Consider the following 13,134-nt stretch of genomic DNA (forward strand, 5'->3'; position numbering starts at 1 on the left):
ACAACAACCACCTGGGCCCTCCAAGGACTTGTGCTTGGCTCAATGATCCCCTCCCTGAGCAGCCGCTGTACCTCCAACTTAATGAAGGCCCTGTTCCCCGCGCTGCTTTTAGTTGCCACAGGTTTACAGTCAGGGTTGGCGAATAGCAGTGGGGGAGGGATTTTGAGGGTGGAAAGGCTGCAAGTGATGTCAGTAGTGCGGCCATTAGCATGGTGTTGGGTGGGATGTGCAGGTCGGTGTGTGTGTGTGTGGTCAGTAGTGGGGTATACGATGAAGTCCCACAAAACTGGGGATTTCTGACAGTGATTGGTGGGAGGGGCCCGTCATATGCCATAGTCACACTTTTCAGGTGGCTCTGGTAGTCCAGCCCCAATAGTACAGGGGCACACAGTTGAGGCATGACCAGTAACACAAAGTCCCGATATTCTGTGCCCTCGCACGCGGCACTGCTCGACCCCGCTCGTGGTTTGGACTTACAGGCCTTGGTGAAGTGGCCCTTCTTTCTGCAGCTGAAGCAGGTAGCTTCTCGGGCCGGGCAGCATTTTCAGGGGTGCTTTTCGAGTCCGCAGAAGTAACACTTCACGGACTCACGACTGGCAGCAGCTGAGGTCGATTCGCCGGTGGGTGGTGGGGTCTGCGGCGTCCACGGGGCTGGCGGGAGATCGTGCGCCTGGACAGCGTCAGCATCGTGCAGAGCGGCCTCCAGCGGGTCGGCCAGCTCGATCATCGAATGCAAGGTAAGATTGGCGTGTTCCAGCAGTCGCTGGTGCATGTACACTGACCTGATCCCCATAACGAAGGCGTCTCGTACCAGGAGCTCTGCATGCTGTTCCGCCGTCAGTCCCCTGCAGTCGCAGGCCCGCACGAGTAACTATAGTGCCCGGACAAACTCAGCACTCGACTCTCCGGCCCGCTGCCACCGTGTCGCTAAGTGATGTCACCAGCCGCAGGTATTGTCTTTTGAGGGCATCCAGTGCCCCTTGGTAGGCTGGCAGGTCCCTGATCAGGGAGTAGACCTGCGGACTGACCCTGGAGAGGAGAATTTTGTGCATCGTTGCAAGCTCAGTCACACGAATCTCCTCCAGTTACGATTGGAAGCATGCAAGCCAGAGTTCAAAAGCGATGCTGGCTTCTGGAGATTGAGGGTCAATATCCAATCTGTCGGGTCGTAAAATGCCCTCCATGTTTTAAAATTGCTGCTAATAAAATTGATGCACCATCAATAACTCTCGGAGACAGGAGGCGAACAATAGGCTTTTATTAACATCAAAACGGAGCACAGCATCTCGGAGATTGAGGGGGGAGCAGTGCCTCCAATCACCTTTATACAGGGGTCTGTGGGAGGAGCCATAGGAGCAGTCAGCAGAGGGGCGTGTCCAGACAGGTATACATAGTTTACCACAGGTATAGATAGAGTGAATGCAATCAGACTTTTTCCAGAGGCCAAGGGAAAAAAAAAGAGGACATGGGTTAAGGGTGAAGGGGGAAAAGTTTAAAGGGAACATTGGGGGGTGGGGCTTCTCCACACAGAGTGTGGAATGAGCTACCAGATGAAGTGGTAAATGCAGGCTCACTTCTAGCATTTAAGAAAAACTTGGACAGGTACACAGATGAGAGGGATATAGAGGAATATGGTCCAGGTGCAGATCAGTGCGACTAGGCAAAAAAATGGTTCGGCACAGCCATGAAGGGACAAAAAGCCTGTTTCTGTGCTATAACATTCTATGTTTCCAAAGGTCGACCAGAAGCATACTGATCAAGAAAGCTTTTCTGAACTAACTTCAAAAACAGCTCATGTTTTTTCCGATTGATATCCCAGACTATATTTGTCCTTTTGCACGTCTCTCCATTGCACTACAAATATATTCCTCAGTGTCTTTCCTTCTAGTCAGTAGCCTGTAGAATTAGTACCAGTAATGCAATTACAGATCAATTTACCGCCAAGAAAGATTCTAACCTCGATTTTGCCAGGACATCTCTCCAGCAGCAAAATATTCCTCTCCTGATATCCATTTCCCATCTTATATCTTTAGGAAAATATACCTACCTGTCATTTACAAAAGTCTTTGGATCACGATATGATTGCAAACCCATGTGAATAAAAGTGCCAATAGCTCAACTTTAGTCATAGTGTCATAGAAAAGTACAGCACAGAAATAGGCCCTTCAGCCCAACTAGTGAACCATTTAAACTGCCTACGCCCACCAACCTGCACCAGGACCATAGTCCTCCATACCCCAACCACCCACATACCTATCTACACTTCTCTTAAATGTTGAAATTGAGCTCACATGCAATACTTGCACTGGCAGCTCAAGTATTACTCCCTTACTCCCCTCTGAGTGAAGTTCTTACCCTCATTATCCCTTTAAACCTTTCACACTTAACACAAGGTAAGTGGAAAAATCCTGCTTGCATTTACTCTATCTATATGCCTCGATTTTGTATACCTCTATCAAATCTCCTCTCGATCGTCTTGATTAATGTTTCATATGAATACATTGCATAAGTGCAATTCTAACTTAGACCTTTATGCTCTCCCTTGATATGGTTCTAGTGAAAACGGTTTTATTTCTTATCCCTGGGTAACCTATCTCCAATTATTTCTGTATCTTCCCCCTCCCACTCCTTTTCTACTATATTTGACATCAATTTCCCACAGGTATCCTTAATCCCAACACAGGAAAGTCACAGCCTATCCTAGAAACAATTAAAGATAAAGGAAACTGTCTTTGAAGATGAGAATAGCTTTGTCACATGCACACTGAAACATCAAAACATATAGTAAAATGTGTTAGTTATGCTAACAACCACAGTCCAAGTATGTGCCCGGAGGCGTCACCATGTTTCTGGCACCAACATAGCATTTCCACAATGTACTAACCCTGACCTGTATGTCTTTGGAATGTGGGAGGAAACCCACACAGTCGGGGGATGAACATACAAACTCCTTACACAATTGAACCTCACTTGCAATTGCTGGTGCTATAAAGTACTACAGTACCATGCCACCCTGAAACAACGAACATTTGTTTGCTGCACCACTCTTACAACTATTACTCTGTTTTCCTCTTCCCCTTCCTCACTTACTGTTGAACTATCTGTGGTCTGGGCTCACTCCTCATTGGAAAACACTCCCACAGACTGCATGTACTCAAGCACTAAATACAATTTAAGAGCAAGATGCTCTCAGGGATCTCCTGAATTATCTGCCTGCACTTCACTATCTAGCTGGTTGTATCTCATTCCCACTATCCCCAAAATCTTTCAAACTACAGAGTGGCCCCAGATATGTTATCCACAAAATATTCAACCTCAGAGCTGCACTGCAGGGATATCAGTTAAAGAGTCCAATTCCAAGACCTACAGCTTGGTTCCTCCAAATTATGACACTTGGAGTCAGAGTCAGAGAGCATGGAAAAAGGTGCTTGGGCCCAACAACTCCAAGGCAACCATCAAGTTCCCAATTATACAAATTCCATCTATTCTTCCCATAAACACTCCTGGAATCTACTACCACATTCATCTACACAACCAGGGCACTTGCAATGGCCCCACCACCCAAACCTGAAGGCTAACAAATAGCTGCACTGTTATTGGATTGTTTGTTAAGTGCCATGTCTTTTGATATAGGCAATCAACCATGATTGTTCTTGGCAAATTTTCTACTGAAGTGGTTTGCCATTCCCTTCTTCTGGGCTGTATCCTTACAAGGCAGGTGACCCCAGCCATTATCAACACTCTTCAGAGATTGTCTGCCTGGCATCAGTGGCTGCATAACCAGCACTTCTGATATGCACCAGCTGCTCATAGGACCATCCACCACCTGCTCCCATGGCTTCATATGATTCTGATCTGGTGGGGTGGGGGGGGGGGCTAAACAGGTGCCACGTCTTGTCCACAGATGACCTACAGGCTAGCAGAGGGAAGGAGCATCTTACACCTCCTTTGGTAGAGACGTATCTCTACCCCGGCACCCTGCAGTCAGAGGAAGTCCCTGGAAATCTGTGGCCATGTCACCATCATCTGTACATGTCCAGGACATGGGAAGTGTTCTGGAATTCACTCCTATATAGCATATGATGTGTATTCCATGGGCCAGAGATGACCAGCTATGATTTCATTGGATTAATTCAAGAAACAGAGAGAAAAAGCATTAGACACCATTGCTCATAAACATATATAACCTGAAGGAACTTTTCTTGTGGGCTCTCCTCGCATAGAATGCCTCATGTAACTTTTGCATAAGTGCTTTCTACTATACACAAATAGCAACCTTAACGTGACATAATATAATATTAACATAAACTTGACAGAACAAGGCCAGCCGAATTGGTTCCTTCCCGCCAAACCTATAGTTGCAGAAGTGATTAAAATACAAGTCTCTTAGAAGTCTCAGTGCAGGACCCTTTCAGCAGGGAACACTTACATCCTGAATCACTGGTCGGAGTTCACATTCAATTCACAACTAATCTCATTAGATATGACATTATATTAGCACTACACTTTTCCAACTTACAAATGAGAAAATGTGATTGAAATGTTAAGAGAATTTTGTTTTGCATTTGCAACTTCTCACCCCTTACTTCGGATGTGGTTTGTTGCACATTGTAACACAAACACCACAATACTGCATATGCTGAGACATAAATAACTAAATACATGAACGAAGGATGGTGTTCTGTTTGTCTGTTCGCTGCATGGAGAGGTGTTACCCAAGATTGTCGAGTTCCGACAGTCTTAATCCGTGCTACAAGCTTAGAGTTGTTACAGTGTTAGCACCTTCCTTGCAGATGACTGATTCCCACAAACTAAAGGTTATGTTTATTTGAATAAATGAGCAGCAGTGATACTGTGCTTTACAGATCAGTTCAATAGAAAATTCAATACACTACACTGGTGACAGAGATAGGATACACTGGAGTCTCAGGCTGTAGAAAGTAGAACTGGGTGAGTAATCAAACATGTGGAAGCAAAAAAAAAAGCATTCTTTGAACCTAAAATAAAGAATAATACACTCAGAAAAGGAGCCCTGGCAGGATGGCAGAAACAACACAAACAAAATAAATTAGCAAGTGTGGAAAATACTGTATGATAAAGCAAAGGGGTGTTCACCTGGAATGTTTGGACATGTTTTAAAAGGTTAATGAAAATACAGAGGCCTCATGAAACAATGCTGAAGACCATCTGCATATAGAACTTAAAGCCATGTTGTTAGGAGAGGTGGTCAATATAATAGTCACCCATCTAGCAAGATAGTTGAGTAGTTAAAAGCATCTCCAACACAGCATTGTTCAAAATATTTCAGAGTTACAAATTTATGATCAGATGCCAGTGGATGAAATGGGGAATTACACTGTCACCGTGGGGGATTTGCTTTGCAAGGCAGCAATTTTAGAAAGTTCAAGAGTGTTGAGGGACAGATTAGTGTGCAGCTTAAATGACATCAGATTACAAACCCAACACCAATGTTTGAGGTTCTTCCGTTCAGAAGGCAAGCAGAATTGCAATTTTGATGGAAATAATATTGAGATGCATAATGGTGTAGCTACAAGTAGGCAGGGAAAAGCTACAGGGGGAGTAATTATGGCAATAGTCATCATTTCTCCAACAGAACCAAGTTATCTGTGCCATTTTGGAGTAAACCAACTAACCACAGGAACCTGAAAGACAGGAAAACCACAAGTCACACAACTGCAGAAGTGGGCCTTGCTGCTGATGTCAGGAAAGCCACACAGCTTCAACCTCCCGATTTAAAGCGGCCTGCAGTTATAATTATAGTACAACCAAAAAAAAATTCTAGTTCAGTTTGCTTGAATGCAAGGAAACATGCCCAGCAAATACAGACCAAGGGATGTTGTCATGCCATTAGAGCTAACAATCAAATGGTAAATAGACGGTAAAAGAATGAAAAGCTACAAGTTCATAACTGCCACTAAAACATATGAATGAGACTTTATGTTGAGTATCCAGTGTCTTGAAAAAATATTCAGCCCTCACAACTTTTCTCATTTTACTGTCTCATTTTCTAAATTTCAAATATATTGAAGTAGGATTTTTGAGCTAATCTACAAAACATCGAGCATCATGTCAAATCAAAAGAAAAATTCCAAAACCTTTGAACAATTTACTAAAAATGAAAAACCAAAGTTGTCAGGCTGAAGAAGTATTCATACCCTTTGTAATTACAATGCTAATTTTCCTCCGGTGCAATACTGTATGTTATCTTACCAACTCACCCAATTTGTTGATGTAAAGAAATTGGAGGTTCAGCAGTTTGTAATCAATTCATAAGAATAAATACCCCTCCATAAGGTCCAATAACATGGTAAATTTTCAACAGACCAAACCAAAATGAAGTCAAAAGAAAATTCAAGACAAGTCAAGGAAATGATTGTAGAGAAGCACAAATCTGGGGAAGGGTACAAAACTATCTCAAAGGCACTGAACATACCATGGAGCTCAGTGCAGTTCATCCTGAATAAGTGAAAAAAAAAATGAAACCACAGCCACATTGCCCAAGTCAGCTCACCCCTCTAAAATTAGTTACCAGAGAAGAATGGCACTTGCAAAACAGGCTACAGTCATGTCAAAGATCACTCTGAGTGAGCTGCAGAAGTTAGTGGCTGCAACTGGAGATGGAGGTCATGGCTCCACAATCTCCAAGGCCTTGCACAACACGGATATTTATGGAAGAGTAGCAAGAAAGAAGCCCTGACTTGCCCATAAAGACTTTGCAAAGTGTCACTTAGAAGATACTGTGAAGGTACAGAAGGTAGTCCTGTGGTCAGATGAGACTAAAGTAGAACTTTTTGGCCTCAGCACTAAGCATATGTGTGATGTAAATCAGATACTGCACATCAGCCAGGTAACACAATCCCTACTGAAAAGTATGGTGAAGCTATGGGGATGCTTATCAGCAGCAGAGACTGGAAATCTGGTCAGGATTGATGGGAAAATGAATGCTGCTAAATACAGAGAGTTCTTGGATAAAAACCTGCTAGCCTCTGCCAGAAAGCTTAAACTGGGAAGGAAGTTAGTCTTTCAGCAGGACAATTGTACAAAGCACACTGCCAATGAGACAGGAGACATTTGGTGACACCCCAGGTCATTGGAAAGCAGAGTTGCAAGTGCCTGTCCTATCCATATAAGACGGCCATTGGTGCATTAGCATCAGCACTAGACTTCCGAAGAGAGTGGTCTCGGTTTCGAAACCAGCCAACTATCTGCATGCTTTCCATCTGTTTGGCATTGAACATCAAGCCAGCAACTCAGCCTCATAAAGAACAGACAAAAATGCTACAGAACTGGCAAGGTTGCTGCCCAATTCACTACAGGGCACGGAAAAGAACAACAATTCTATCCACACCTAATCAATGTCACCTCCTTGCTCCTCCATCCAGTGGCCAATAAAGTTGGGATTAGATTGGGAAACAAGGACTAAGAGGACAGGTTCTTCTGCCTAATCACTATTCCAGTAGGTCAGTCTCGTCTCCATGACCATTGGCTTTGCCTTTAGCTCCTCCTCCCATTTAGATGAAAGTACAAGTCTTGTTCTAGCAAACCAATACTAATGCTCATGGAAGCACCAGGATCATGTTAGTACAATGATCCAGTGGTCAAGAGAAATATCATCAAGAACCGTGAAATGGAAAGAGGCTTCTACCATATTGATAGCATAGGTTTAGCAAAGTTGAACAACATAAAGGAACTTGTCCTGTGTTACTGGTAACTTGAACCATCAGGCTTCTTAAATAAAGGTAAGGGTTCCTGGTGCAACTGAGAAATTGGGAGCTTGCAGAGTGGAGTGTTCAGAAATTCCAGGGTGCATATCTGAAATGTCTTTAGAACAGGGGTTCCCAACCTGGAGACCCAGACCCCTAGGTTAATGCTAGTGGTCCATGGCATAAAAAAGTTTGGGAACCCTTACCGTAGAAGAAGCAAAATTAATCTCTACAATGTCAGCATGCAAATGCAGATGCATCACATCTTGTAACTACAAGTTTTGTAAAGTTAAGTCGTGAACTTCTGCCATGAAGAAGTGATTGCTAGCTGACCAAGAGGAAGAGAAGATTGTTTTCGGTAAGAGCTTCTATTAATATTGTCTGGTACGTGATCAAGTCAATGTTTTAAAATATACAAAAAGAAGTTCCAGCAGCAAGGAAACACAATGATGGAGAACAGCCAGCTGAAGTAAATAATTTAAACTGCATGACCCACTAAAAAGGCTCCCAACTTTTCTTATGCCCTGGACCATTACCACTATGCAAGGGTTCCCTGGACTGCAGTTGGAAACCCTTGCACTAGAAGGATGCTCTTGGAGGAAGGAAGGACAATAGACACCATGAAGAAGCCACAGAATACTGCTACTAAGCAATCACACCCGATGATGGAAATTTCCTTGTCCCTACAGATATCTGGAAGTCTTGTCGTCAAAGTTCAAAATTTGCATAAACTATACACCTTGAGATTCGTCTGCTTACAGGCAGCCACAAAACAAGAAACCCAAAAAAAAAACAATTTTTAAAAAAAGACTAGTACCCAACATGCAGAGAGAGGGAAAAGATCTTGCAAACAATAAAAACAAGCAACAGCATTCAGGGTGCAATTGGCTCAAAGTCATGAAACCTGGAGCAGCCAGGCAGGCCCATAGCCTCAGCCTATCACAGTGTCAAATTGCTGTGAAGCTCATGGACACGAAGCCTGGAACAGCCGGAGCAATCTCACAGCCTCAGCACCACAGATAGTGGAGCAAATGTGCTGGGGCATTTCAGTGATCAGAAATGCCCCAGCCAGTCTCAACACCCTTCCTTTTCAGTCCATCTGGCCTGGCATTTAAATTGTCCAAACACCAGGTGGACCCTGCACTAGGACCCCATTGCCTCAACACACTCTGGGCCTGGGCCCTGCCAAGACATTCTGGCCCATAATTGACCTTTCCAAATCAGCTGGCACTTAGATCAATCCAGCCTCACTCTTGGTTTAGGTGGATGGGCTCTAAAACATCTTTACTCCAATTTTTCTCCACTCCGCTCACTCTAACCCAAACATGCCTCAACCTCACTCCAAACAGTTCTCCTCAACCATGTCTTGACTTTGCTTTGACTTTGTATTGCACCCTCATGCCTCGACCCTCAAGTCAGCCTCGCCTTTGTTCACCGCTTCATTGTTTGCGGTGATCATTTACCCACAACTTACCACAGAAAAAGTGTTACTAATAAATTATTCAGTTGCATTTCTAGCTTTACGAACCACCAGTAAGCTGTTTCCCATCTTAAGTAGAGCCATCTTAAACCAGAAGTTGGTGTAGGAAATTTCCCTTTTGAATTTGATAATATAGTAGCTAAAGAATCACATTGAACAGGCCAATGATGTAGAAGATGGGGATCAGCCAGATTGTGAGACTGCCTTATTGAGCCCCTTCACTCTCTCTGCCACAGAAGTCAGGATCACCCAGTGGATACCCATTTCCATCTGTCCACAGTCTCCTCTAATGTCACGATAAAGCCAAGCTCAGGTTGGAGGAGTAACACCTCATATTCAGTCTGGTTAACCTCCAACCCAACTGCATGAACAATGAGTTCAATAATTTCACCCCTTCCCCCTTCTCTCTTTTCCATTCCTCATTCTAGTTAACCTCTCAGCCTTCTCTTCTTACCTGCCCATTACTTCCCTCTGGTTTCTCTCTTCCTTCCCTGGAACATTTTCCTCTCTGATTAGATTCTATCTTCTTCGACCTTTTACCCTTTTCACCTATTCCCTCCCGGCTTCTGACTTCATCCTCCACCTGGCCTCACCTACCACCTACGAAGTAGCCTGAAACATCAACTGCTTCTTCCTCTCCATAGATGCCGCTGCACCTGCTGAATTCCTCCAGCATTTTGCGCTTGTTACTCTCAAATATCGGCTGCTAATTTGTCCCCCTTCCCCTCTCTCCACCTTCATATTCTGCACTCTGTCCTCTGCCTTTCCAGTACTGGTGAAGGGGCTCAGCCTGAAACAATGCTTGCTCATCTGCTTCCATACATACTGCTCGACTTGCTGAGCTCCGCCAGCATTTTGTGTGAGTTGCTGAAGATTTCCAGCATCTGCTGAACCTCCTGTTAAAAATCTAATGATGGTTGCAAATGAGATGGCAGATCCAGCACAGATAAAAGCTTGAAAGTAGTTACAATGGAGCATTACTGATGGATGCATAGGATGAAGTGACAGGTACTGGCATAATGATACCCAGACAGAAACCCAAGTAGTACAGTACAATGCTACAAGAAAAACATCAAGAGGCATCATTAATCACTAGTTGAAAATGGATAGGAGGTCCTCCCCCACCCTTCACTGTGGCGACGCCAACAAAAATGTCTTACTCCAAGTGGGGTCAGCTGAGAAAGTTGAGAAAAAGAGCAAATAATAAGTACAAGTAATATGCAAAACCAGATATTAACTACAAGTGATTTGCAAAACCAGGACTTGAGTATAAAGAGAACAGATGTTAAGTACACAAGAGGAATGTTTTCAAGCGTCCAAAACAGACAAGAGGACTGCAAAGCTGCTGATCAATATGGAACTAATTGGGTCAGCAAAACAATCTTCCAAAGAGAAGTGGGGATGCGGTGTGAGGCTCTGTGGAGAGTCTGGCAAAGTGTATATACAGATTCTGGGACATGTTACATTGATTGTTTTCCTGTTGGAAGACAGCAGGCTCACTGACCCGAAGCTCTGCCCAGGTTTCCTCTCTCCACAGCTGACCTGCTGAATGGTCCCAGCTTTCTGGGTGTGTTTTTTTTTTACACAGCATTTTTTTAAAACTCTGATGCTGTTTAAACAAGCTCAGAAGAACTAACAATCCACCAGAGATGACAGAATCAGTTTATCCCCAGAACTTGGGAGCTGATTTAACATCAAAAGGTTCACATGGAGAGAAAAGGGAACATGACCTTTAATGATGTCAAACAAGGTGGAGAGATACAGATTACACTACGCTTCATTATAATTGCAAATAGCGACCATATATTGTCCAGCATAATTGGAGTATTTCCAAGAACGAAACATTCCAGTAACATTTTTTTGTTGCAACAGTTCGATCACTTGCTTATTAACCGCCTTTCCTTCGGTCACTGCCAACATAATGTCCAAATTAACGAGTCTGCCGCTTTAAACTCAATGACGGATGGAAACTCGTCATCCACCAAGCCAGATTCGCGATTCCAGCCACCAAGCCCTTGCTACTACATTCTCTATCCTCAACCCAAAAAAAATTAAAAGTGGTCTACACCAATCCAAACCTCCACCTGTCAAGCCCAAAGACATTCAAGAATGTACTCTCATCCCAATAAAAAAACATTACGTTCCCACCGTTCTTTTTGAACGCAGATTTGTCCCGGGTTACGTGAGAACTCCAAATGACTAGCGTCGAACGCATAATGTATTTTAAAGTTATTGCACTGCGTTGATTAAACAGAGACCATCTAATTCACCGATCCCAGTCAACTGGCCGATAGTCCGTGTTCTTGATCTCTCTCCTCCAGCTTTCCGATGATCACATGATGCCACATCCTGTGGCCACAAAACCCAAACTAAATACAATGCAATAAACGCCAGTAATTTAATTGTATGCACATATTAAGAAATTAAGTTTACCCTCCAACTCATCGATGTCGTCTTCGTCCTCGTCGTCGTTCTCAGAATCGGTTTGCATGGGCTCCTCGGCAAAGTTAACCGTCTTGGGGGCTCGTCCAGCGGCGCTGCCGACAGACACCCCACGGCTCGCCTGCAGCCTGCTGAAATACTGCACGGCGAAGCCGATCAGATCGTCCGGCTGCTTCCGAAGCACCTCCACGGTGAAGCTTTGCAGCAAGTCCGTCAACCCAGCGGGGATGTTAATACTCATTCCTGCGCCGTGATGTGCCGAGGAAATCACAACAGAATTACAGCGCCTGCAGAAGAACGCCACGCCAACTTATTCCTGACAAACTCTCCTGATCACACGGACACATGCAAACTCTCAGAGGTCCCAGGAAATGCCGCCCTGCTGAATTGAAGTGTCATTGTACTTCCCCCCTCTGTTCCTCGCCCGTTTTCAATGGCACAGAATAATTGGCAGCATTTTCCAGAGGAACCTCCCCGATCACCGACTGTCAGGAGCACGTGATCCCAGAAACCATGGGAACCGCCAGGGCCGGCAATTTACGTCTGTAAAAGAGAATTGACTGGCTGGGCGAGGAGCCCAACCACCGTTTAAAGGGCCCGCGCTGCACAATTCCCCACGGAAGATGACACAGCGGCGAGTTCACGCATCCATTACATTAATGTTCAAGGGCAGGGTATTAAAACAAGATCCAAGGATGGAGACGCTTCAGAATGCCACGGATAACAAGAGGAAGTCTGTAGATGCTGGAAATCCAAGCTACACACTCAAAATGCTGGAGGAACTCAGCAGGCCAGGCAGAATCTATGGAAAAGAGTACAGTCGACGTTTTGGGCCGAGATCTTTCATCGGGACAGGAGAAAGAAAATGAGTCAGAGTTGGAAGGTGTGAGGAGGGAAGAATGAAGCACAAAGTGCTGTAATAGGTGAATCCAGAAGTGGGGGCGGGATGAAGTCAGGAGCTGGGAAGTTGATTGGTGAAAGAGACACAGGGCTGGAGAAGGAGGAATCTGTTACGAGAGGACAGAAACCACGGAAGAGAGAAAAGGGAGAGGAGCACCCCAGGGAGGTGTTGGCAGGGCAGGTAAGGAGATAAGGAGAGAGAAAGAAAAGGGAATGGGGCATTACTGGAAGTTTGAGATATCAATGTTCATCCCATCAGGTTGGAGGCTACCCAGACAGAACATAAGGTGTTGCTCCCCCAACCTGGGTGTGGCCTCATTGCGACAGTAGAGGAGGCCATGGACTGACTTACTGGAATGGGAATGGGAAGTGGAATTAAAATGGGTGGCCACTGGGAGATCCCACTTTTACTGACAGATGGAGAATAAGTGCTTGGTGAAATGTTCTCCCAATCTATGTTGGGTCTCACCGATATACAAGTGACTATACCAGGAGCACCAGATTCAGTAGGTGATCCCAACAGACTCACAGGTGAAGTGTTGCCTCACCTGGAAGGAGTGTTTTCTTCATAGGGTGTGGTTCTTACTG

At 44.6% G+C, this 13,134-nt stretch overlaps 1 protein-coding gene across 1 annotated transcript in view; it reads right to left on the bottom strand.

Moving 5' to 3' along the window:
- Positions 1-12,477, bottom strand: part of LOC132403801 (cAMP-dependent protein kinase type II-beta regulatory subunit-like) — a 110,038-nt gene extending 97,561 nt beyond the window's left edge. The window contains exon 1 of the mRNA XM_059987495.1: positions 11,638-12,477. Within this exon, the coding sequence (XP_059843478.1) occupies positions 11,638-11,887 (250 nt within the window). The 5' untranslated portion in view covers positions 11,888-12,477. The remainder of the gene's footprint in view (positions 1-11,637) is intronic.
- Positions 12,478-13,134: the final 657 nt, after the last annotated feature.

This window comes from Hypanus sabinus, chromosome 13 (genome assembly GCF_030144855.1).
Source record: "Hypanus sabinus isolate sHypSab1 chromosome 13, sHypSab1.hap1, whole genome shotgun sequence".
NCBI classification, from domain to species: Eukaryota; Metazoa; Chordata; class Chondrichthyes; order Myliobatiformes; family Dasyatidae; genus Hypanus; species Hypanus sabinus.